Source organism: Agelaius phoeniceus, chromosome 6 (assembly GCF_051311805.1).
Source record: "Agelaius phoeniceus isolate bAgePho1 chromosome 6, bAgePho1.hap1, whole genome shotgun sequence".
Classification (NCBI taxonomy): domain Eukaryota; kingdom Metazoa; phylum Chordata; class Aves; order Passeriformes; family Icteridae; genus Agelaius; species Agelaius phoeniceus.
Genome location: NC_135270.1, coordinates 2,554,391 through 2,580,871, shown reverse-complemented (window position 1 = coordinate 2,580,871; position 26,481 = coordinate 2,554,391). Strand labels below are relative to the sequence as shown.

The window sequence follows — 26,481 nt, the reverse complement described above, 5'->3', positions numbered from 1 at the left end:
ATTAAATATTTCTTCATGCAAATTTGCCTATAAGCTGCCATTTATGTTAGTATATTTTTGCTCCATACAATTTTGGATGCTTACTCTGATCTCAAATTTATTTAAACCCAGTTTTAAACTGCTAATTCCCAGAGCAATTCTTTTAGAATGCTGATGTTTCCTCAGTGAATTGAACTGAGAAACTCTGAATTCTGTTTCAAATTGAACATCTAAATTAGTGCTTATACCACAAATAACCAGTTGCAGGTTTTTAAATTCAGAGATCATACCTAAGATTAGTGGTTAGATTTTTGCAGCACGAACTAGCATTTCTCAAACTCAGCCCACAGCTTCCTGTCCGATCATGACATGAAAGCAAGAATCTTCTTTCTGTTCTTGATGGTATATTAACTTTCTCATTCTATATCACTATTTTTTATGTTGCACCAATAATTTCTGCAGACTCCACATTTCTAAGATCAAGCTGAAAGTTTTCTTAAATCAAAAAAAGTTATGGAGTTACAGTATTCTACAGCTTATATATGGATAATAGTTTTAAAATTTTAAAAGCTGTATGATTTACATTTTGTATACTTTGTACAAAAGGACATATATTTTAGGAAATGTCTGGTCAAAACCAAGAATTTATCAGACAAATGAGAACAGAAGACTGTCACTGTGATATTTTATGAAAAATCCCTTCGCCAGGATTTCTTCTCCTGGGAAGCTGGGAAGCTTCAGCTTCTCCCTGTTTTGCTGCTTTGGAATGTGATTTGGAGAATTGTTTTAATTTAATGACCAATCCCAGTCCAGCTGTGTTGGACTCTCTGGTCAGTCATGGGTTTTTATTATTCATTCTTGTCTAGCCTTCTGATGTATTCTTTTCTCTATAGTTTAGTAGAATTTTAGTGTATAATTTTCTTTTAATATAACATAATATCATAAAATAATGAATCAGCCTTCTAAGAAATTTGGAGTCAGGTTCATCTCTCACCTCGTCCTGGAGACCCTCACAACACAACAGAAGAGTGTGCTAATAAAATGACATGTAAAAAGAAGTTATAAAACAGTTTCCTACCATGAGTTTCTAAGGTTATTTTAGGACACAATCTCGAATCAATGCAGTGAATAATTAAAAATGCTCTGTTTCTTCTAAAGCCAGATTGAAACCCATGTAATGGCTCTTCTGGCAACAGTAGATTTTATTTCTTAAGGAATGCTAAAAGCCAAGTATAACTCTGGAGCAGCAAGTCCTTGCATATATGAAGCAAGATTTGTTTTCCTTGCTGGCAAACCTGGGAGGGCTATTTTCAGTTTATGCTGTGGAATTGGCAAAAATGATTTGGAAGCATCCCATGAGGAAGGACAGGAGTCTGTGCTGCAGGTAATGCCCGAGGGCAGGTGTGTTGCATGGCAGAGCTGTCAGGTTGACCTTTCCCCTGCAGATGTGGAGCGCAGGCGCATCTATGACATTGTGAACGTGCTGGAGAGCCTGCACATGGTGAGCCGCCTGGCCAGGAACAGATACGTCTGGCACGGGCGCCACAACCTCCCCCAGACCCTGCAGGCCCTGAAAAAGGTGGGGGAAGAGAACAAATACATACAGCAAATCCAGATGATCAAGAGAAGAGAGTACGAGCATGAATTTGATCCTGACGGTGAAAGGAATGAAGAAATGACAAGTTCTTTTGGCTCAAGTGAGCAGTCAGAAATGTCTTTTGTCGAGCTCCCAGGAGTGGAATTTCGTGCTGGTAATAATTCTCTATAATGACAAGAATAATATGTACTTGAAATGATAAATTTCTATGAACACGGGGAAAAAAACATTTATTAGCCTTCCTTTTTTTTTCTGAGGTGGTGCTGCCCCAAAAGCATCACAACTGTTTGTAATGAGAAAAAGTGCTCTGCACTCTTTCACTTGTCTTATTTGTTCAGTTCTTGTAATTTGTTTCTACATCAGGTGAAATTATCAAATACACCAACGTATAATTCAATTGCCATGACCACTGAACTGTTATAGAAACCAGAAGTTACTACTGAATGTTATAGAATCTTGAAACATGAATTACTCAATTTGTTTTATTAATTTAGCTTTCATTCATGGAAGAAATTTTAATTAAGGGTTAAGCATCTTTAGGAATATAAGTTGTCAGACAATGGGAAATGTATATGTGGGGTACATCACTGTCTCTTCTTTGTAGTTAGACTTGGTATCCACCCCTTGTCATGTAGAAACATGATTCTGGAGTCAGCATTGGCCCTAGTCTCTGTGTTATTCTTACAGTTGTTATTACTGACAAATTTCTTCACTCTTTATGTTTGTAGCTGGTGTGTCCCTGAATACTTTAATCCTTTTTCCTGTCTGCTGCAGCATCAGTGAATGGCAGGAAATACAAGTCCTTACGAGTGATGAGTCAGAAATTTGTGATGCTGTTTCTTGTATCAACACCTCAAATAGTGAGCCTTGAAGTTGCTGCTAAAATCCTGATTGGAGAAGATCAGTTAGAAGACTTAGATAAAAGCAAGTTTAAAAGTAAGTACAACAGCCAAGTGTAAGTAAGCTAAATGAATTATCCCAGGACTACTTCATATAAGGAAAAATACTGTCTTATTTTTCCTGCCACAAATGTTTATTTGAGCCTCCAAAAACTCACCAAACACCTTCTGCAGTTTATAATTTTTGTGTGGCTATTGATGCATAATGCCCACCTGAGAGGAGAAGTCCATTAAATCCTCCCTTCTGAAGTATTGTCACAAGCCTCCATATTAGGAACAATTTCTCTTTCCTCAAGCAGCCTGTCAAAGTTTTCAGCATAATTTCACCAAAGATGCCCCAGAATCATGCAAAATCTGTGTTCTGGCCCCATAACTAACTTGGTAGAAATCTAAAGAAATTCTGTAAAAGTCCTGTGACCAACTTGTGTGTTAGAGGAAGTGAAACCCTTTGCTCTAACTGCCAATTATTTCTTCACTCCTTTACCCTTCTCTCAGTTCCCTGCACACTTCTTCCTCTTCCTCTCCATTCAAATGAATGGTATTTCTAGGGCTAGGTCAGTAGACATATAATAATTAAAATTGTGCTGCTTTTGAGGGATAGTTGTGGGTTTCAGTGAAAATTAGACTCTTCCTCAATTCTCAGATTCCTTTGCTTGTTTAGGTTATTTTTTGTTTTGGTTCTGAGTTTTTTTGTGGAATCGTGTCTATGTGAATACTGATCCTTGCTGATTTCAGTTCATTATTTCCTTTCCACTGCCTCACAGCAACACAGAGATGGTGGGTGGCAACTCAGTAGGGTTATTGCTTGCTTTTATTCTCCCATAAGAAGAGCCTGTCTCACAATAAAAGCATTTTCAGGACGTGCCATCTGTCTACCTGTATTTCAAGTATAAATCCCATGTTTTACCACGTTCTTGGTTACGAAGCAAAAAATTCCATGACCTAAGCACATTCCCTGTGCTCTAGAACTCACTTGTAGTTTGACTTTTACCTGAAACTTCTCCCTAACAGCTCAACCTAGAGACAGGGAAGATATGCAGGATGGTTATACTGTTGGATTTTAGTGGGTCTCTGCCCTCTAGTTCCCATGTTTGCCGTTGCATGTGTGTACCTGCCTTTTAATCTACCTATATGTACTACAGAATTTGTGTAGGTTTGATCATTGCACAGAAACTGACTTGTTCTGAAAGCATTCTTTTTTCCATATTTAGCATAATAAACTTTGCAGTGTCTTCTAGATCTGTATCTATGTCTTCTGTTTTACATGTAAACTTTGTATCACAATATTATTTCATTGTATAAATACCTGTTCCACAAAGTTGTTCTTTTGATTGTTCTAAAAGCTTTTTCCTTTTAGCTGCTTAAAGGGTGTTACAATATTTCTTTTCTGATACATGCTACTTGTTAATTGCAGTTGCTACACTTTCCATTTATTTCTTTTATTTCAGCCAAAATTAGAAGACTTTATGACATTGCAAATGTTCTCAGCAGCCTTAAGCTTATCAAAAAAGTTCATGTTACAGAGGAGAGAGGTAGAAAACCAGCATTCAAGTGGACAGGACCTGAGGTCTTGCCAAATACTCAGGGTAGGTGTATGTGTCACTTCCTTTTCTTCTGCTGATGATATTGATTGTTTTTTTCATTTTCTCTACTAGAAATTTTTGACCAAAAGACAGAATAACTAAGCAGAAAATCTTTTACTAGTCACATCACTGTCCTTATCAGCACGGCAACCAGTATCTATTTGCACACAGTAGATGTTCAGCTATTGAGATTCTTGAATTTCCATGTTTGCTGCTGTTGGTACTTCAACAATTATAAGCCAGGCTCAAATAATTGCTTTTAATTACTGAATCTGCATATGATACATATTTTCTTCTTTTTTCTGTTTTCCAGATATAAAACTTGAAGCAACTTCTACAACCTGTTCCCCACCTATTTCAGAGTCCATCACTTCCAAAGAGCAGTGCTCAAAAGCCCTTTTTCCTTCAAAAGGAAAGCAAAACTTCACTCGGCATTCATCTCTAATAAAATTAGTTAAGAGTATAGAGAATGACAGAAGGAAGATCCAGTCTGCTCCAACCAGCCCAGTTAAAATAAGTGCCAGTACGTATCTTTTCAGCATTTTTCTTTTAGAAACTTCTTTTTCTTTGTTTTTAAGTCAGCTATAGTATTGCATTAAATATTTGGGCTTGCCCTCTTCTCACAGGACACATAGATGTGTGGGTGGTGCCTCCTTTCATCTTAAGAGCTGTCAAAAATGCAGGAATGGCTACAAACCTTCTGTTTGTCTAGAATCACTGAATATTGGATCTTCTCTGAACCTGCTTTGTTGTAGAAACTCTGCTTTGGATCATACTATCTGAGCAGTTCTGTATTCCAAAACATGGCCAGAAAATTACCTGGCCGTGTTCATGTTCTTGCTAGGGATCCTCTCTGGGGCCTTTAAAATTTGTTTAATGTAAGCTGATGTCCAGTAGACCAAATCAAATCTGTGCTGAGTTTGAGGATAAGTTATCTCATTAAATGTTACATTACATAATGCAGCCTCCTCAAGTTAAAGTTAAATTTTTACTTTGAATTGATGAACTCACTGTTTTGATTTGTTGTTCTTCTCTTCCAACCAGGTACTTATCAAAGTTTACCAGTTTTCCCAAATACAATAGCTCAGTTTCCAGCAATCACTAAGCACCAGCTGGAAGGACAATCCAAGTAAGTTTGCACAAGTTTACAGGTGAGAACAAGTTAAAGTTATGCTCAGTTTGAGTAGGGCAATAGCCTGCAAAAACCAGTAACCTTGAGTACTGCTGCAGGCTAGTTTTTCATTTGTTTTCTCTTTAGTGGATTGAGAAGTACAGGTTTATGTTAACTCTTTCTATTACAGAAGATAATTTGTCAGAACATTCATTTCTGCATGAAGGAATTAAAACACATTTGGGATTTTTTTGTTTGTTTTTTGCTGAAGGACAGCAGAAGAGATGCAAGTGAAATGTGCCCTGTCCTCGCCTGAGGCTGTCGCCAAGCCTGAGCCCTCTCAGCAGCCAGCTCTGAGCCAGCCCCTCGGGGTGTGCCCTGCAAGCCACAGCTCTGTGTCACCAGTCATCCTACCTCATCCTCAGTCTGGGGTTTCATATGCAATCTATCTGCACCCTTCCCAAGCCCACACGGTGACAACCTACAGCCCAGGCTTCATGTTGCAGCCTCTGCCGTGTGCCAACGTAACTGGAATTAAGAGTAATAATTCAAAAATATTAAATATAATAACCACTGAGGAAGGGGACACTCAGAGAGGTCAGGATGAGCCTACAAAATCCTTGGCAGCTGAAGAAAGACCTGAAATGAAATCAGAAACTTCATCTCAGCGATGCCTTAAAAGATCACAAGCACTACCAGAGAGTAATTTAATTAAAAGGCGTAAAAGTGATGAGGAAAGCCTTGATACTTCTTTGGTAAGTTAAATTAGTTTTAAAATGCCATTTTATGGCTTAGTGGTGTTGCCACCTACTCATTTCCAAAGTGATGTAGGAGCCTGCCAGTGAGTGTAGGCGTTGTAAATAACATCAGGCTTGAAGAGATGGTGTTTCATTTGCTATGCCTGCTGATGTTTGAGGGGGTTGGGGTTTGTATCTAAGAAGACAAAGTGTACAGGTGTAGTGAAAATAAAGCAGCTCACAAAACACTATGTCAAAACTTACTTATTGATACATGATTTTGGAGTAGGACAGGTTGAGAGCAAGGCTGGAAGCAAGAGATCTTCAAGGTCCCTTGAATTCTAGGATTCTGTAAACTTGCTGGCATCCATTCTTGGCTTTAGAGGTGTTAGGAGGGAAAGTGGATGTATGAAAGTCACTGGACAGGGAACATCCCAAAATCCTGATGCCTTCTAAATATTCTCACCCAGTGCTGGTTTGTTGTAGGCATAATAGAACAGCACATGAAGAGAATAAGAAGTTCAGATAAACTTGATGTATGGAGAGATTGGGGCTGGATTGCTTTCTACTCCTCAGTTGCTGATTGTTTTAGCATCTCTGTAAATTATAAATCTGCTGTTAATTCAGCTTGCTGAAACAGTCATCATATGTTTGGGTGTGTTATGACAGCACATGCTATCCAACATCCACCAGCTGGGAAGAAACAAGATGTGATAACATGGACCTGGCTGTCCTAGTGACCAGAAACTTTTAAAGTACAAACTTGGGAATGAGGAGGAAGTAAAAAGATTTCTTTCCAGTTTTTAAGAATATGTAACTATTGTTGTAGGGCTCTAATTGACATTGTTAAGCCTTACAACACCTGCCTTTCTCTTTGTATGTGCTTTCTTCAAAGGGAGAATCCACTAAGAATGAAAAACCACCTTCCAATAGCTCACAAACTAATCATGAACTAGACAATGTCCAGGAAGAGAGACAGAATGAAACCAAAACAGTAGATCAAAACATTGCAAGTTGCTGTGACCAATGTACAAAAGAAAATACTCCAGAAGATGAAGATAAAATCAAAACAAAACAAGACATACCTGTGGCATTTGCCATTCCTGCTCCTGAGGTAAGATTTGTCTTGCCATTCCCTGGGAAAACACTACTTGGAGTCTCTGCAAAAGAAACAAATCCACAATGAACTACACCTACATAGGTTGTCTTTGGCTGAATTCATTTTGGTGTGCTGTTAAAATCTTATTTTGTAGGAATGTAGGATTTCTGTTTCTGCATTGAGTACACAAAAGAGAGGACATAAAGAGGCTTTCAGGCTTCCATTGGAATGAAGGTCACACTAAGGAGCTGAGGGCAATATTGAGATCCCTTACCTCCCCCATCCTTTCTTTGCATATACTTAGTGTCAAGTGCTTTGAAACAGAATCACATGAAACTCTCTTCACCAGTAAAATTCAGTACTCTGCAGTTAAGACTGATTGCTGTAGAGAACCTGAACAGTTCTGTTGACAAAAACAGAATATGTAAATGTAAAAGTTTTGTCATCCAATATTTGTTTTACAAAAAATACAATCCAAAAATGAGGTGATGTGATGATTTACCGGGTCCAGAATGTTTCTTCTGGAAAAATAGCATTCAGTATCAGGGTTTCTTTTCCATCTGGTCAAATTGCACTGTGTTAATCCCAGGTGGAATTCCAGTTCCCCACCAAGAGTATCAGCTGGAAATGGAGCCTGCTGACTTCTGAGTGGTTTTAATTGAAAGAGCATGTCCTTGAGTGTGTTGTCTCTTTTCAGACAGAGAGTAGTACAGGCATGGGATATGGCATCCTGGGGACATGGAGGATAAAGAATAAGAACAAGGCAAGGGAGGGTTGCAGTTTTGGAGAAGACTTTTGGGGTTTGTTTATGACATGTTTGGGCTAAAGGCGTGCTGTCTCTTTCTCAGACTTTTTTTCCATCTGGTTATCTTATTCCTCTGACTCACTGCACCCATGGCAACAAGGCAGAGTGCTCCACAAAGGAGAAGGCTGGGGTGTGTTCTCTGCAGCACACAGCCTACAGCTCTCCCATCACTGGTGAGTCTTCAGGGAAGCAGGCACAGGGGGCCAGCTCAAGGGGCCAGGGCCAGCTTGTCCTGATTCCTTTCAACACTTGATGTTTCTGTTCCAGGTGTCATTCCAATGCCAGCCTCAGAACTGAAGACAGTCAATATTCCTGCTTTTCATATAACACCCTTGAACATAATGCTGTCTCCAAATTCCATAGCTGCTGCACCTGTACTGAGCAACTCCTGCCTCAATTCGAGCAGTACCAGCTCTGCCCCAAACCCAAGCTCTTCAGCTCTCAACTTTATGCTGCAACACATAGGACTAATACCTGCTGGTGTGCAAGTTCCTGCAAATCCCCCTCTACAGCATGTGCCAGTCTCTTCCCAATCAGAAAATATCAGCCATAGCTCAGGGAGCACAAATGTGCAAGAAGGGAAGGTGAGTTACAACATTGCAACTCCACCATGGTGGGTTGAGTGGGAAGTGCAGTGCAGTAATTCCCTTACAGCAGGTAAAATTTATAAATAAACATTTCTTTTTGATCTTTAGAAATCAGCACTGCCCAAAAAGAGCTAGCAGTGAAGGCCAGCCTAAGTACAGTAGAAATGAGAGGTTAGCAAGGAAGATAAATGACTTATTTGTGGTGGAAGTGGAGCCAGCTGGAAGATGACAAGATGTGAAGAAACAACTGTTTTAGAAGGAGGATTTTACATATCTGAGAGATATTTTAATAATCACAAACTGCTATTGTGCTTATTAAAAAATTGTTCCTTTGTTATTTTCTTTCCTTCTTGTTACTTCCCTACTCTACCCTCAAGTTCTTGTGTTTCATAATAGCTAATTCTTTTAATGGGATAGGACTGTACAGGATTGTAAATATTCCCCCCCCCAGGAAGTTTCTCTGTGTATTTTATGTAATACTGTATTGCCTAATATCTGTTTGTCTTAAAAAAGAAGGGGATTAGAAAAATTATTTTTATGTGATTATATATATATATAAAGGAATGCAGGTATACCCTTCTCAGTAAAACGTTCAGTTTTTAAATTTCAAGGGAAAAAAAAAGTTTGCTAACATCCCGCAGAAATTTAGAAGTAGTAGAACTTACTTTTTATTGCCCCATAAATGAAAGTAACTTTGTCTTTTCTCTTCAGTTCCTTCAGCCAAAGGAACCTCAGGAGCCTCAGGCAGTTACCGAGAACTTTTTCCGCACACCAGGAGGGCCAAACACAGAACCTGCACTATCTGCAAACTCAGATGGTACCCAGAGAACCTCTCAAGGAACTTTATATATTCCTCAACGAAAACTTGAAGTTTCAGAAGACTAATTTTGGGATAGGGAATTTCTGATTGTGTTAGCAGGCAAAATTGCTGGTAACACACTGCACACATCTGGCATTGTATGATGGACAATGGTTTGGACATGTATTGCCATGACCTCAATGCTGGAATAGCCTTAATTGATGCTTTAGAAAATAAAACTGACTCTTAAGGAGAAAGTTAATGCCTAATGAATTTTTCCAAAAGGCTTACCTAAAGTATTTTAACAGCAAAGTTATGTATCTAGTGGGGTTTTTCGTGAGTGTGTGTTGATTTCTTCTATGCAAAGTAAGCTGAAATTGTCTTTGTACAGAAAGGTACAGTCTATCAGTCAGTACATATTTTGCACCAAAAAAAAAAAAAAGTACTGTGAGTGTGTAAATATTTTATGTCTTAGCAAAGAGGCCACAGGTAAAATGTTTTGCTTCTGTGTTTAATAATGCTCTTTTGTAAAGTTAGTAAGAAGCACAAAAAAAAAACTCCCAAATTTTCTTAATCATTTTTATATAAGTTAAGAATTATTTATACTGTATTTTTAAATTGATTTGTTCAGATTAAACTTACATAAAACTCTACAGTGACTTTTTCTGTTTGATCAGATTAGATTACCTAAGTTACACATTGCATATGCATATATTGCATATTCACTGGCATCTCTCAATTCTTTTTTTGTCAGGCAGGGGTTGCTGTGTTCTGAAGGAAGGGGGGGAATGGTGTTTTGTGAAAAAGTGAATTAAGTAACTGAGTGTAACTCCTGAACTCTTATCAGCAGATATTACAACTCCTAAAAACAGTAACTCAGAACATCAAGTCAGTCACACAGGAACGTGTGTCCAAATGTCACAGAAGTTTTAAACAGGCTCAATCAAACCACTTGAATTCAAATATGGTCAGCAGTGTCTCTCATACAGTGAAGGAGAAAGATGACTCTTCATACAGTTCAGATAACAAGTAATAGCTGACAAATTGAATAAAAATACAGTTTATCTTCTTTCCCAGGTGAAATGTGCCTGGTAGAACCTGGGATAGAAGAAATGGCAGCAAAGCGCACAATTCAGGCTTGGACTGCACAAAAAAATATTAAAACAGCTACCACAGTAAAACAAACTCATCTGCTCTTTAATAATGCAAAGTTCTAATACAAAATACACCTGACAGAATATTTCACTATTGAAATATTCCTAAATGAGGGGAAAAGAAGAATAAAAGCTGGAAGAGGGAAGAATTCTCACTAGAGCACTGAGTAGATTTTTCTTTTCCAACACGATAACTGATCTTCCTTACCCCTGCTCTCAACTTCATTCTGGAAATACAAAGGTAAAGGTTTTAGAAACTTGCTTTACTCAGCAGAAACAAACCACCCCTTTTATTTCTGAGCACCACAGCTGACAGACTAAGAAACTACAGTATTTAGGTCTTGTCACACATGGTGCTGAGAAAGCTGAGCATGTTTTCTGACTTTCTGCCCAGTGTCCCTTGGCTCCTGACACACTGCAGTTGTTTTTTCACCAGCACTTTTCTTCCTGTGTGCTGGTTTTGCAGGCTGAAAAGCTGCTGCTGTCTCAGCTCCAAGGGTCTCCTGCCCCAGCAGACCTGCATTTGTGTCTGGCAGCCCAGCTCACTGCTCTTCCCACCTTGCCTCCCCTCCCCTGGAACGTGCCCTGAGTGCCTGATGTGCTCTGGGGAAGCCCCTCTGAGCCCCAGGCTGGTTTGCTTTGCAATTGCTGTGCTCCAGCTCTCAGGGCAGGGCTTTTTAATCCCTTCCACTGATCTGTAGAAAACTACTTTCTCACTCCAGTTCATGCATATGCAATTCCAGTTGCATATCTTGAGTCTTTTCTTCCAAGCCCAGGTCCTGCTAACCACAGTTGACCTGGAATGATAGGAACCTGTATAGATCCAGCTGTTTCTTGGAGCTGTAAAGAGCCTTTCAACAATCCTTACAGGGGCACACAGAAATTACAGGAATTACAATCCTTACAGGGGCACACAGAAATTACAGGAATTACAATCCTTACAGGGGCACACAGAAATTACACAGCAGCACAGAAATCAGGCAGCACCCAACACCAGGAAAATTAAAAGTTCATCGCCTGCATTTTTCCCTTCAATCCTCTGTCAAAACCAAAGGGAAAATACTTACATTTTGGGGCAAAAAGAGTTCCCTGCAGTTGGGTATGGTGCAAATCTATCCAAGTACATGTTCTATAGAATAAGAGTGAACATTACAGAAGGTTCATCCCTCTCAAATGTCAGGGGACCTAATGTAAGTCACCAAGGGCACAAACACAAAGATTTAAGAAGCTTCTCAGTGCTTCCCATGTATTCCAAGAGGGAGTTCAGGCCTGCCCCAACTCCTCCTTGCTGCCCTCTTACAAGGAGCCCTCATACCCCACACTGCACTGTCCCCTCTGCATTGGGTTTTATCTGATATAGAATAGTTCCATTAACTATCTGGGGAGAACCACCCAGAAGAGATGGAGTTCAGCTCCTCTGCTCAGGAAAGAAATAGTCCTTCATTTTACACCAAGGACAAGTCTCTGCATTATAAAACCTGTGCCAGACTCAACAGCAAACATATTTATAACTTCCTAAGAGTTTTCTCAGTAGCCTCAGTTAACAGACCCCTAAATTCTAAAGTCTGATGTGGATTTGGCATCTAATTTTCTTATGCTTCCATGAAAGTCCCCAAGTTGAGACTTTAAGCTTGAGAGTTCTGGTGTTTAACCCCTGGGATGGGCCCTTTCATACACAGCAAAGTCCATGATCCTGAACAAAGTTGCTAAATTCAGGCATCTGCTCAGAAAAATGAGAATTAGCTTCTAAACCTCAAAATTAGAGGTTTAGAATTAGCTTCTAAACCTTTTTTACAGGGCTCTTAAAATAAAGCCCTGTAAAAAAGTTCTTCCTTTACTGCCCACACCTCACACATCTGCAGCCTCATCCATTACCAAGGGGCTCAGTCAGGCGTGGCAAAGAAACCTGCAATAATTACACAGGCTAAATATTATACATATTATCTACCCACCTTAATGCCTAAAACCAGTAAGAAATGAAAGATTTAGGTAAAAGCATAATCCCCTGTATCCTAGAAGGCAAACCATTAGTATCTCTCAAACCATGAACTGTAGAATGAAATGCTACTTAGTTTAAAACTGTTGTTTTCCTGGAGGGGCTACATACAAGTATTATTATTTTTAACAATTATTTTGGTAAATTACTTTTGGCAACGTGACCATTAATAACAAGATCGCCATTTCAAGAGCTGTTGTTTTATGATTCACATTTAGAGCAACTATAAAACTTTAATCTTTATTTCTGATTTGTTAGGCTGCAGTCAGGAATGTCCTTTAGGTGTAACCCGAGGGGCTGCATTGTTGTCCACCTACTCACAAGCAGACATAAGGGAACAAAATGCCAGGCTTTTGTCAGAGGCTATTTTCAGCTTGGTGATAGCAATGGCATTGCTCAGATCCCTGAAACTCTCACTCCCCTCCCCTCCCAGCTTATAGGGCTGGCAGAAGTGGTCACTGCATTTAAAGAGAGCAGGAACCCCTCCTGTTCAAACCCTTTGAGACCCAAGAAAAGAAGGAGAAAATTCAAGCGGCTCCGGTGAGTAGAGTCCCACGGGTTCTGCCAAAAAGGGTTTGGGTATTTTTTTATTCCTAACAGAAGCAATTTGTTGCCTGACAAAGAAAACCACTTCTGTAGGTATAGTACAGAAATATGAGTCCTACAGAGCAGTGTCTTATGTTTGGAGTAGCCAGTAGAAAGAGAGATTCTTCTGGCTCAGCCAGGCAAGCAGCTACAGGTGCTGCAAGAGCAGGGCTGGGGGGATCTTCATTAGAGACACTCGTTTGGACTAGGCAAGACTGGGTACCAGAAGCTTCAAAATGTTTGAATATTTTCTTACAAAGCTACAGAATTATTTGTCTGCGGCAAACAGTCGGTTTTTAGAAAGCGCACGTACACAGCATACACATTTGCGTGCTTCCATAATGGTATCCCAGAAGTAAAAAAAAAACAAAACAAATCCCCCAAAATCTTCAACATATTTAATGTTGGTGACCAATTGGTTTCATGACAAATAAGAAGAAAACTTCTGTGCAGACCTGACAAGAAATGGCTAGCTAAGAATGCAGGATGAAAGAATTATTCCCAAATCCATCACTCAAGCATTCTAAGAGAGCATGATTGGTCAAATCTTCAGGGAAAAAAAAAAAAAAACAAAACCAAAATTCGAATAAAGAAATAAATAAATACATATGTGTTTTTACTATGAAAAGTTTTCTGCCTAAAGGTGAAAGTATTTCAGAGAATAAAGCCCTGCACATAGATAAAATAATTCTGTGTCTTATCTCAGTCATCACACTGCTATTTTAAAGTCTGTAACAGTTTTGCCTGGCACTTAAAGAACTTGGTGCAGGGATAAGCATTTAGAGAAGGATCTTGTGGAAGGAATAGTGAAAGCTGATAGTCCAGGATTAGGCCTGGAAAATTGAATGTGTCACTTGTACAGCAGGATGCAGCTTTCCACAGCCACATGGATGAGACTGAACCATGAGTGTCAATGTACAAGCATGTGAATGTGGGGTGTGGCTGGTTTCTAAGTCAGAATGAAGTACCTTAGTCTAGTGTCAGATACTGTATTTTTTGGAGGTGCAATCTTAAATTTCTGCAAAAGTGTGCATCGAAGAAGTTTCAAAGGAAATGTGGCATCACTAGGCTTGAAAATAATAGAAAAAGTGGAAGAACAGAGATGAAAGCAAGGGAATGGGGCACTATCAGCTCTCAGCCATGAACGTGTGCTTCACATCAAGTCAGTTAAAATCTTTTGTTTCAAAGTGCCACATGTAACTTAGCGTGACCAGTGTCAATGAAAAAAAATCAATATTTACTTTCCAGTGTTGGAATTCCCATACCTTGACCTCTCTGTACTGCTTACTGCAGATGTAAAGGGAAAATGCTGGTTATTATGAGATTGTGGTGGAAGCTCAATGTATGACACTGACTAATAAGATTTACCTGTAGCCACAGCCCGTGAATGCATTGGAATATCAGAAATACGATTACAAATACATAACAAGATCACATCTCCATCAAATGAGCTCAGGCATCAAACACAAGCCTTCCCCCCTGTTGTGAATCTCTCGTGCTGAGGGAGAAGCATGTTCCACAAGGGGCTGGATTTTGACAGAAACACCTCCAGGCTGTTCGAGATGCAGTGGCATCTCAAATACAGACACATCAAAAGAAAACCTCACCGTGAGTGTCAGTTGCAGAGAAAAGCCACAGCAGCATTTTATTGCTGTTATCTAAAGGAAGACATATCTTGTTATCCCCACGGTGCTGGTGGGGTGAGTACCACTAGGGACGGTCAAATGAGTCATGGTGGTCACAGGACAGGTCACAGCAGAGCTGTGATTAGATACCAGAGTGAAGTTCTGGCTGCACTGGCATTCCCACAGACTTCAGCTGGGAAACCAATTTCAAACAGGGCCTTGATACTTTGCATTTCAGTGTAGACAGCGATGTGTGAGTTTTGTATTTTTATTGCTTGTGTGTTAGGTAAGGAATCAAGGAATGAGTTTTCTTATCCTCTGAGTCTGGACCAAGCAGCTTAGCTGGGAATAAAACACAGAGAGATGCAAGGCACACCCTGCCCACCGCTCCCCACTTCTACTGCCAGTGGTCACAAAGATCAATATCCCCCATTCTGTTTATCCCCTTCACAGCCATCCTGCAGCACATGTGGCAAGGAGATAACCCTGCCAGTCACACAAAACACAACTCTGCAGTCCATTCAGATAAGACCTGAGCTCTAGACTGTCAAATGCACGAGCACATAGAAGGGAAAACCTTGTGTTTAGCAAGGAAGCACCAGAATTAATTTCAATTAATCCATTAATTAATTACATTTTTCACCTGCAGCACAGTCAGGCATTAGCACTGCCTTTTACTCCTCCACATTTCATCAGGCCCGTACTGCATCCACCACCCATTTAGATCAATGGATCAAAATACAATTTTGGATTTTATCCTTATCAAAGGCACTTTGATTAGAGAGAGGCCCTCTGTGGCAGTGATGTGACACCCAGATTTGTACAGTATGACTAACAGCCCAGAAGAAGACAGCTCACAACTGTGCAGAGCATACCAACACTTCAAAGGTTTCCTTGCTCCAAAGGCCAGCCTACAAAGCAGTGATACAAGCTCTAAGAAATGGGAGGCATGAATCCTTGGCTGCACATCTGATGTATAAATTCTGCTCCATATAGAAGCTGCATTCTGAAGAATGACACAAGCTGCTGAACAGCATTTGAGCAAGCCCAAGAACACTCCTCCAGCTTAACAGCACCCTGAGTGCCCACACATCACAACTAACACTCAGAAGTTTCTGTGTCACACATTTCTTACCTTTAGGATCAGTCTGCTCTACTTCCCACCTGATCACCAGAATATAACAAGTACCATGTGATGAGCAGATATGAAAAGCTAACCAGATTAAGACAACAAAGTTCAGGGCATTTCATGGGGGTTTAGACACTGACACCCAATGAAATTATGGGAAGTGGAGACTTTGGATCTATTTTTTTTCTGGTGACAAATGGGAGACTGAGTTCTATTTCTATTGAAAGGATGGAGCTTTACCCACTGCATAATTTAGATGAGTACAAAACTGTGAGTGCCACACCCTCTGTGGAGATTACCTTCTCATGGTGACCCTGCTGCACAGGCAGCATCCCCAGGGGTGGCCAGTCAGCTCCAGAGGGATGAGCAAAGGCTGGACAGGAAGAGCACGGATGTGCCCTGGTCCCTCACCCAGCTGTTCCTCCAGCCAGCACAGACATCATGGATGCACTGCTGCTCTTACACCAGCATCCTTACAGAAATATATCTGCCATGCCTTTCTTCTTTCTCCTACAGCTTCCCATCAGGTGATGCCAAAAAAACATGGAAAATGTGTATGCATGCCCAGTCATGTTACTATAATTAGCCTCAGGAACCATGATCCTTCTAAGAGCTTTAACCACAGCTCTTGACAGCACCAGGTTCACTATCACACTTTATCAGACTTTTTCAGAGATTATTTTTTCCCCTTCAGCTGATGATGTAATTGGAGTTACTTTCCAACCACCATCCTTGCTGCCACAGTTTTGGAGGCTTGGTGTGCCTTTGGGGAGACAGAAGAGAGAGGAAAGCAGCTTTACAGAGACCAGAGGTACAAACCACTCTCCTCCCAGCCAGCTGTCAGTGCTGCCTCAGCTGGGAAGGGATTCCACTGGAAACCTGATTTGAAAGCGAACACTGTAGACACAAAAATCTCATTTTAAGTTTCAAGGAAGTGTCACAAAACTGTTTTTTATCCACAGTTGCTCTTCCTTCTTTCAAAATGTTTGAAGCATCATTTGAACTGTTTTCATAAGAGAAAGAAAAAAATGGCACCAATACAAAACTGCTTTAAAAACAGAAGAAAATATAGAATGGTAGAGTAGAATAAGATTTTCACTACTTGAAAGATTCCTTTATCTCACATTTAAAAGAAATTGAAAAACCAATTTAACAGTGCTGTTCAGTAAAGGCTTCACTTGAGTGAGAAAGATCAAATTCATCATCTGTTCATTGTGCCCAGTTAGTTTTGTTCCTTATTTCAGCTACATCAGGTTTTTTGCTTCTCAATTGTTACATTACAGATAAACAGAAGAAAGCTGAGTTTTCATTTCCTTTCCTGCACTATTACTGTTTTGGAACTGCCAGAGCAGTTCTGCTCCTGAGCAGCCTCCCAAGAGAGCTGGGGGGGTCTGGGAGAGATTCATGCTGCTGCTGTGTGACAGCAGAAGGCTGAGGCTGGGCTGGCTGAGCTGGGGAGGGTGTCCAGCTGAGCAGAAATCAGCCTCACAACGAGGAGGAGAGGCTGGACCTTGCACGAGGATGACAGGCACACTATCTAGTGAAGGTAGCAGTCACAACAGTGACTATTTAATGACACAGGGCTAAGGATATGCTAATAACTGCTGTGGTGAGGCAGAGATGTTTGGGTGTGCTGGTATCTGCACAGTTACCAAACACAGACAGCAACACCTGCCCCCATTGCCATGTCTCCAGTGCTATTGTCTCAGTGTGTGTCCCTTCCTTTTGCTGGACAGACAACTCTTTCCTACCACTGCAGGATTTTTGGTCTTAGCTGTCAGAAAGGATTCCCCTCAGGGTGCAGAGCTGGCATGTAGACATTGCTCATTTCATTCTGAAATTCAGAAGTGCAGAAGTCACTGAGATGATGATAAGCACAGGACATTAATCCAATGTAAATATATAATAAAATGTTACTCTAAAATGCAACTATTTGAAGATATCAGCTCTGTTACATTACTGCTGTGATAAATTCCCCTCTCTCTATCACCTGACCTCAGAAGAAAATTCTCAGGTAGCAGGCCTGATTCAGCCTTCAAAATCCTCCTCTTAGTTACCTTTTGGTGAATTTAATCAAACACAAATAGCACAAGCAGGCTTCAAAATAACTATAATAAGAAGGTGACTGGTTTTCCAAGAAGGAGGAGGAAGGCCCGTGCCAGGAGCTTGGAATACCCTGATAATTTGGTGTGCAGATGACAAGATGACGTCCCAGTCTTTCCAGAAACGATGACTCAAACAAGAAAACAGAAGGGCAGCCTGGGGGCTGGGGTTGTTCCAGGTGTGTGACAGCACAATCACAAGGAAAAGCACTCAGCCTGACATCAGGAGACCTGGGCTGGGTTCCTGCCCTCCTGTGTGACCTTGGCAAGGCACTCCAGTGCTAAGTGGAATAGCAAGAACTGGAACAGAAACCATGGCTCTTTTTTTCTCTGTTTAGATTTTAAATGCAATTGACAAAGAAAAAAACCCACACCTTAAGCACCTCAGGAACCTGTCCATTATTACTTTACAATGCTGTGCAGCACAGAGACCTTGTGGGTGTTTCATGAGGAACTCAGAAAAGGTTATGTTGGAGTACAGGAAAGGGCAATGTTGAAAGAAAATGACTATTTGATGGAAAACAAACCCTAGATCCTCTTTTCCAGAAGAGGGTTGAGAGATCCTAGCACCTTTTCACTGAAACACCTTGCAATTCCACATATTTACATATTTATGTGGAATTGCATATTATATTTACATATTCATTCCACATATTTACCATCACAATGTACCAAGCTAAGAAATATCCTTTTTTACGAGAGGGATTTACAGGGATTTAGACTGTCCCTGTCCCCAAAGCACCAAGGTAGCACCCTCACTTCTGCTACCACACAGGTATCAAGTATATTGCAGGTATGCAGTAGGAGTTGACTGGAGAAGGAAGAAAATAATTTTTTTTTTTTAAAGTCAAGCTGTTCCATTTAAAAGAATTCACATTTGCTGTTGCATTTATTTCTGTAATTTGATTTCCTAGGTTAACCCTTCAGCTCAGGATGCCGAACTGGGGCGGAGGAGCCAAGTGTGGGGCCTGTGAAAAGACAGTGTACCATGCTGAGGAAATCCAGTGCAATGGAAGGAGCTTCCACAAGTCATGCTTCCTCTGCAGTAAGCTGGGCTGAATGGTTTCACATCACAACACCCCCATAGCTCTGTGTAACTCTTCCATTAAAGACAGAACATTTATTTTTGTATTACTTGGCAGGTAGTTTTGCTGACTTTTAGCTGGAGCAATCTGCCTCTTGGGCTCCTGGCTTTTGTTTGTCCAAACATGAGAGGATTTTGTCAGGGACATGAAGGTGCTGCAGAATCACAGTATCTAAGCCCATCTCCAGGACACCCTTCCTTCTGTCCCACAGTGTGGGTTTGCTTTGGGTTAAAAAGCCCAGCAGAACTAAACAAACAGCACTCATCAGACAGAAGGATGATTACTTCTTTACCTTTAGGAGATGATTACTTTCACAGTGAATCCTGACATTAATTTGTTTCACACCAAAAAGCTGAAGGACCCTGGTGTCATCAAAACCTCCCACCAACACCCTGCACGTACCTCAGCCTCCTTCCCCTGTTTCATGCAGTCCCATTTCACTTACTCTTCCCCTCCACACTCCTCTTTGATGTTTGGCTTCCAGGAATTTTGCTTTCTCTGCAGAAGAGGCAGAAATTTGTAAAAACAAATCATTTCAGAGAGAAGGTACCAATTCAGCTCTGTTTGCCCTTTGTGGAGAGGGAGAGGGCAAACAATTTGCTAAGAACTAAAGAAAGCTGAAAAGTTTATCTTGCAGACAATACCTGGGATTGGTACCTTTGCAGTACGACTCCCAGCAGGACAGGTTAGGAGCCACTGAATCCAATTTTCTCCCTCCCTTTCTGGAGGGACAGACACTTCTTATTTGGAGGCATCAGACTAATTTTACATGCTTAGCTGATACAGAGCAGCTCTTTGCAGGATGAGACCAAAGGACACACCTGAGCTGTCGTTGCCTTTCTCCAGGTGCCCTAAAAGCGATGCCTAAAAGTCCAAATGATGCCTTTAGTGATGCCTAAAAGGCCAAGTAAGAAAGGATTCCCTCAAAAAATTTTCAGTTAACTGACAACCTTCAGCCAATTCTTACAGAATGGTAAAAGGAAAAGCTCAGTCTCAACTAAAACCTTCTTAATGCTTCCATGTTCTGCCTATAACAATAAATAGTAAATAAAAGTAAAGATCTGTCCTAATAGAGCATAGTTATGAATATTTCTCAAGTGTCGTCTTCATTCTTAGTACAACTGAATTATTTTCTTTTAGTGATTCATGATAAACAACTTACATTCATTAGCTCTATCAAATATTTGGTTTGTTGTGGTGCTTTTCTTGGTTGGTTGTGGTGTGTATTTTGTTTGGGGTTTTTTTTTGTTTGTTTGGTTGGTTGGTTGGTTGGTTGGTTTTTTTAATGTTCCTTTATTTGCCCCTTATTTTAAGTCTGAATTAATTATTAATAGGTTAGACACTTAAAATAGTATTCCCATCAGAAATATGTTTAAGGTCAAAACCTGAAGATGCATCTAAATTGCCCAGCTGGCATATAAAAGGTATGTTAATTGGCTTTACTTTCCCCTATGATTCATATACACTATTCAGTAGCTCTGGATGCCTCAGGATCATGTATCACATTCATGGGCTTTTCTATGAACCATTTATAGGATTTCATTTCTCAACAGAAGGAAACCAATTCTCCCCAGCCTAAACTCAGGCATGGAAACAGTTTAGCTGTACTTTTGTATATTTCTATATAAAACTATTTCAAATATATCCTCTATTTCATATTGTATTTGACCAGGTACACAAAGCGCATCAGTATTTTTTGACCAAAGAGTTCAATTTCAGCAGAATTATAAACTACTCAAAGTAACCTGCTAACACAGGAAGAATCAGACAAGCTAAATTATTTATAACACTCTCCTCTCCATAGTTTTTCCCTACAAGTATTGCAAGACAGAAATCTGTTTCCAGCAGTCCCTCCTTCCCGTGCAGACTCCTGTTTACCTGCAGATTGATGTTTCACTGACAGCTTTTACCCCAAGTGCAGCTGTGGGGGACATTTGGCAGGATCTCACGCCATCAAGCTGGATCTCCTCAGCGCGGGCGGGAGAACAGGATCTGCTGGCAGATGACAGGTCTCAAAGTTATTTCAACAATAGCACTTCAAGAGCTTTTGCTCCATCTGTCGTGGTGAATTGATACCCTCTCCCTGAGGTACCAGAAATAGAAACACTATCTACTGCTAGAGTTTCCATCATCCCTTCACTCCCTTAGCAAATACAATTACCATCTCAAAGCAAGAGTGTAGTACAGAAGTGCCTCATTTTACTTCTGTCAGCTATAAAGGTCTTTGCAAATTATTTCTCCCTCCATGCAACACAGGGAGGAGGAGAGCCACAAAGATAACCAGAGAGCTGGGGATGTATAACTAGTCATACTGCCCCTTAACAGCAACCTGGTCTGGGGCTTGGAACTGCATGATCTTTTAAGTCCCTTCCAACCCAAATCATTCTAGGAGTCTACAATTAAAGCTGCAGAGGTTCCAGGGTGTAAATTCCCTGTGGTGGATAAATTGGATTCAGAGGAGGACATTTAAAGTAAACATGGGGGAAAGGGGCTAATCAACCCCTCAGGTAGCTCCCCCAGAGCTTGCACTTCAGGCCACTTTCAATACTTCTGTATCTCACAGCTTTCTGTTGCAAACGTGAACTCAGCAACTTGGTTTTCCAAGCTACCAATAGCTCATGACAGGAATGCCTTCTGCAGGGTAAGCATTTGTTCTAAGGAACCTGGAGAGAAAGTTCTTGCCTATTTTTCCCCCACTTCTAATCAACCACTGTTGAACAGTGAACAGTTTGTGAGAAGTACTGAAATAGTAATTGTTTAGCATACTGGAAAATCCTGGTTTTCAAGAGAGACTCTGAATTGAAACATCTTCCTCTCTCTGTGGAGTGGAGGCTGTCTCACACTGAGTTCCCCAAGTGGTGCAGCAAACACAGGCACACACTCCTCACTAAGTAGTGAGGAGTGTAGCTACTGTATTTTTTCCCCCCATTCATTACTAGAGGACATAATTTGTAATTTGTATTTGTGTTCCCTGATGAAAGCTGGGCATTCCTATGACACCTTCTGTGCAAAAGTCTGCCAGGCCTTTCTTAGTGAGCTAAGCTAAGCTGTCATTCTCTGTACCAAGGATGATTTGTAAGAGCACTGTTTGGGAATAGCTACAGCCACACTCTGTCATCCTGGAGGAAGCTGACAGAGCTGACACTTGCTTTGCCTCGGTGCCACAGCTCCAACAAACAAATAATGATAAAAAAACCCCAACATGTCCTGTCTGACTCCAGACAGGAGTCGATGTTAAACCCTCTCTCAGAAACACACCATGTCAAAACAGCCTGGGCTGGGCTGAGAAAGCCACCACAGACTCAGAGCAAGTATTCTGAAAGGGCCAGATCAATGTCCCTGCAACCTTCTTTGCCCCCTTTTTTAAGGTTTGGGAGTTCAGGATGGCCAATTTCAATCTCAAGCCCATCTTAAGCTTCACAGATCTAGATTTCCCTGGGGTTGCAGGGTAACTTCAGAGGGGCAAAAGAACAACAGGTTATGTGCACACACACATACCTCCCCCTTACTTCAGCAACAGCTCAGCTTTATACTGACAAGTTTTATACTGACTGGCTCCTTTCCCCACATTTTTAAATCTAAACCAAAAGAAATACTAATTGCAATTATTTTAAACCACATAAATTCAAATTTGAAAAAGCAAATGCTGACATGTGCCTTTCTCTCCCTGTTTTCAGTGGCTTGCAGGAAGGCTCTGGACAGCACTACAGTAGCAGCTCACGAATCTGAAATCTACTGCAAAACCTGTTATGGGAGAAAATATGGCCCCAAAGGGGTTGGCTTTGGCCAAGGGGCTGGATGCCTCAGCACTGACACCGGAGACCACCTGGGCCTGAACCTGCAGCAGTGAGTCAAACCAAGGGACAGCTCCTTTTGCTGATCCTACTTGTCTCTTACCAGGGTGTTTTATATATTGCATTCTGTTTCCATAACAACATCCAGCATAAGGAGCAGAGCAGACTTTCCTACACCCTTTCCTTCCATAGACACTGTAATTTACAGTTTTTAATGATGCTCAGTCTCTTTAAACCTCCTTTACAAATTATACCCTCCTTCAATAGGTAATCATTCTGTAGAAGCAGCCTTTATATGCCACCACACATGTAAATATTCACTGCAATTGCAATCTGCCATTTGTAGCATAGTGGTAAAGTCACATTGACCATAGAAAAAGATTTTTTCTTTTTCCTGTTAGAGGCTAAAATATAGTTAACGTTTTACTCTTAGAGAAATAATCACACTACCCCATACTGTTAGCACTCCTCTCAATGGGGGAAATAACATTTCTAACATTTCTCAACGGGGAAATAACATAATCCTCCCTGTGGTTCTAATAACACTTACAAACACACTGAGAATGTGTTTGAACAAAAAAAAAAAATTCTAGTGGGATACCATCTTCCAAAAGCACATAATTAGCTCTGACAGTTCATTTTTATAGGATTTTCCTGCAACTCTCAAAGTTGCACAATTCTACATCAACAATGCTTCTTCTTCCCTCTGGTGGTCTGCTATAAAGAAACCAATTAACCAATATGCTGTGCAGGAAATAAAAGCTTAAACAATGTATTTAACTGTAGCTCCTTGTGCCATACAAATCCATTACGGGCAGAGCTCTGCACCCAGAACTGTTGCATCCTGTGGATAAAACGAACTGTTTCAGTCCAACTATCTGATAATTCAGAAATCATTCTGTGAAAGGCTTTATGCACAAAGATTTAAAGCACAAAGACCAGAAATAAAAAACAAAGCTACTTTTCTAATGTCCTTTTGACCCCAGGCCAGGTAAGAACCCCAATTCCCTGTCCAAATGTTTCACTGCCTAATAAAAATATGGCATGCAAAACCTGAATTTTTATTTTTAGTTTCATGAGTACCAGCAGATAACAAGTTACAAAGACTAGAGACATCTTTTCCTTTTATTTTCCCTATTTCCTCTCAATGAGAGAAAATTGGTTTTTACTTCAGTTTTCATTAAATATAATCTTTTGTGCACTGCTGCCAATTTTATATGTTTTATCCCAGAACAGGTAATATCAGAGCTTACAGTACCAGCTTCTCAATCATACAACACAGAATTCAATAGAACACTTTGATTTTCTTCTTTTTTTATCCCCTTTTGCATGTCAGAGACGAGCAATTTAGTATCTTTTATGCCTTACTAAAAAAATGATTAAATCCTTTTTCTAAAGAAGATAACATTTTTAAGCAGCTTTAAAAACTTCTGTTTTAGGGGGTCACCAAAGCCTGCTCGCCCCTCAACACCAACTAATGCTTCAAAGTTTGCCAAAAAGATGGTAGATGTGGATAAATGTCCCCGTTGTGGCAAATCAGTGTATGCTGCAGAGAAGATCATGGGAGGAGGAAAAGTAAGTAGTGACTTCAGCACTAGGAAAATAAACCCTATAAAACTATAGCTAAAGGTCCTCGATAATTTAAATTTTCATTCATAAAGAAAAAACACATGGGCAAATTTGCAAATTGCTACCACAGGTTTAAAATCTTGTACTTTTTGTGAATATTTTTCAATTTCTTGCTTCTTACTGATGTCTGAGGACCAAGCACAGATTACTGTACAAGCTGGCTCTTCCTCCATCTCTGGGTATATTTACAAACATTTACGTGTAGTAGCAATTGAAGATATATCAGACAACGTCACTGAAAAAAGGCTAACCCAGAATGACTAAAAATGGAAGCCACAAGACCTACAATTGGTTTTTAACCTTTCCACACCACACAAAGCAGTACTTGTTTCTTGTACCTGCCGGCTGTGCCCTTTCTGTGCCACACAATGAACTGTCTCCCCTTGCTCAGCCTTGGCACAAGACCTGCTTCCGCTGCGCCATTTGTGGGAAGAGTTTAGAATCCACGAACGTCACAGACAAGGATGGAGAGCTCTACTGTAAAGGTGAGAGTCAATCTAAAGTTAGTCTCTTTAGACTCAGGATTGCCATTGTGATTTACCTTGCTGTATGCTTAACACCCCCAGGGAATTTCATTTTTGTCTTTTTTTAACAACCTTCTGAAAGCAAAGAGCTATGGTAACATTGCAGTTGCAGCTTCTACTATTAACATTTAAATTTTAAAGCTATAATTTTTCTACAGATGGCACAACCTCTCAAATCTGTCAGACCTTCTAACAGAGCACTGGCCATATCTGCTAGGCAGGCTCTTGTACCTACACAGTCTTACTCACTAAAATAAAAAATCCACAAAGATACAAATCTTTCGTCCTCCAAATCAGAATTCTTACCAGTAAAGTTTTAAAGATATTTCCACTGCATTGGTGGCACAAAAGATAATGCAAAAATGGTAAAATACACATCTAGATGTTCTTCTCAGATTCACAAAGTTCACAGAATTCCCTTGACTCCTAGAAACAGCTTTAGGGTAAAAAAATTACATGAAGCTTTTATATACAAAGCTAAACTTTACAGAGAACCCTAAAGAAGAATACTGGAGTTCTGTGACTTTGGGTACAGTCTGTCAACCACAAGTGGATCAAATTGGCATATTTGGAGAAATATGCTCACCATCACCACCTAGCAGAGTTCTGATAAACAACTGTGCACACATTAACCAATGCAGAGTTCAAATGGAATTACTTAAATGCCCATCAATAGCTTCTGGGTTCTGCTCCAGCGCTTCTTAAAAATCTCTGGCTTACTTTGTATTACTCATCAGACCAAGTTTTACTAAGCATTTTCAGATAGGAAAGTAGCTTTAATGAAACTATTACTTAGATCTGAAAAAACAGATAACTTCTTAACTTTCTTTGAGATCAGCAGATGCAACTTATGTGTAATTCAAATTGTAATACCAGCCTCACTATTAAGACCTGGATAAACTTATAGGAAATGAAATATTTCAGATTTCCTTCCTTTTTATCAACTTAAATTTGATAGTAATTTAAAAATGAAAACCAAAAAGACATTTACCTCTGAGAGCCTTCAGAGCACCATTTACCTCCCACTCCTTCTTTTGCAGTTTGCTATGCGAAAAACTTCGGTCCCAAAGGAATTGGGTTTGGTGGCCTCACTCAAGTGGAAAAGAAAGAGTGTGAATGAGAAGAAATGGATGCAATAGACTCAAGCTGCTGTTGATGACACCAAGTGATAGCTGTCAAGTAAAACATTAAACAACACATATTGCTAAGTACCTAGGGCATTTGATTAAGATTTTCCTCCCTGCAGGAAAAAAATCATGAGTTGTATCTTAAGACATTCTTAGAGTAGATTAAAGAGGTACAATGATAACAGTAGACTCATGTTTGTGTTTAGTATAAAAAGACAAGGAACCTCATGGAACATCATTGCTTCTTAAACTAGGACTTGTTACATTTTAGACTGGAATTTTAGACTCATAGTGCCCCCTTATGATAGGGATCCCTTCTGGAGTGAAGGGCCCAGTTAGGTTGTATTTTCTTTTTTTCACAATGTTAACCTGTCTGTATTTCCACCAGTCTCCTAGCCGAGTTTTGACTATGCTGGCAACTGTGTTAGAATAAGAAGATGTTATTTGCTTTGAGACGATTAAAAAGGATTTGAAACTCTCTGAGGGAGGTATTTCTAAAAAAACCCAAAATTTTCTCAGGATACAGTGTTATAAG

General features: G+C 40.2%; 2 protein-coding genes and 1 long non-coding RNA gene across 3 annotated transcripts in view; 2 read left to right on the top strand and 1 right to left on the bottom strand.

Annotated features, from left to right (window-relative positions):
- Positions 1-9,282, top strand: part of E2F8 (E2F transcription factor 8) — an 11,566-nt gene extending 2,284 nt beyond the window's left edge. The window contains exons 4-13 of the mRNA XM_054635044.2: positions 1,425-1,730; positions 2,351-2,512; positions 3,924-4,061; positions 4,372-4,581; positions 5,103-5,187; positions 5,441-5,924; positions 6,802-7,020; positions 7,854-7,983; positions 8,078-8,394; positions 9,109-9,282. Of these exons, the coding sequence (XP_054491019.2) occupies positions 1,425-1,730; positions 2,351-2,512; positions 3,924-4,061; positions 4,372-4,581; positions 5,103-5,187; positions 5,441-5,924; positions 6,802-7,020; positions 7,854-7,983; positions 8,078-8,394; positions 9,109-9,282 (2,225 nt within the window). The remainder of the gene's footprint in view (positions 1-1,424; positions 1,731-2,350; positions 2,513-3,923; positions 4,062-4,371; positions 4,582-5,102; positions 5,188-5,440; positions 5,925-6,801; positions 7,021-7,853; positions 7,984-8,077; positions 8,395-9,108) is intronic.
- LOC143694285 (uncharacterized) lies at positions 1,604-25,233 on the bottom strand. Its single transcript, XR_013182640.1, has 4 exons — positions 24,634-25,233; positions 20,751-20,864; positions 6,992-19,370; positions 1,604-1,741 (listed from the first exon to the last, which is right to left on the bottom strand). It is a non-coding gene; the product is annotated as an uncharacterized LOC143694285 (long non-coding RNA).
- CSRP3 (cysteine and glycine rich protein 3) lies at positions 12,772-26,481 on the top strand. Its single transcript, XM_054635426.2, has 6 exons — positions 12,772-12,886; positions 18,702-18,832; positions 22,550-22,718; positions 24,106-24,241; positions 24,687-24,780; positions 25,860-26,481. The coding sequence occupies exons 2-6, from the start codon at positions 18,721-18,723 to the stop codon at positions 25,937-25,939; spliced, it is 591 nt and encodes a 196-aa protein (XP_054491401.1). The 5' UTR covers positions 12,772-12,886; positions 18,702-18,720; the 3' UTR covers positions 25,940-26,481.

Excerpts from the sequence above, each read along its gene's own strand:
- CSRP3 (XM_054635426.2), top strand. The coding sequence starts at position 18,721 with ATGCCGAACTGGGGCGGAGGAGCCAAGTGTGGGGCCTGTGAAAAGACA. Across the intron at positions 18,833-22,549 it reads CAAGTCATGCTTCCTCTGCA|TGGCTTGCAGGAAGGCTCTG; the intron begins GTAAGCTGGGCT and ends CCCTGTTTTCAG. Across the intron at positions 24,242-24,686 it reads AGATCATGGGAGGAGGAAAA|CCTTGGCACAAGACCTGCTT; the intron begins GTAAGTAGTGAC and ends CCCCTTGCTCAG.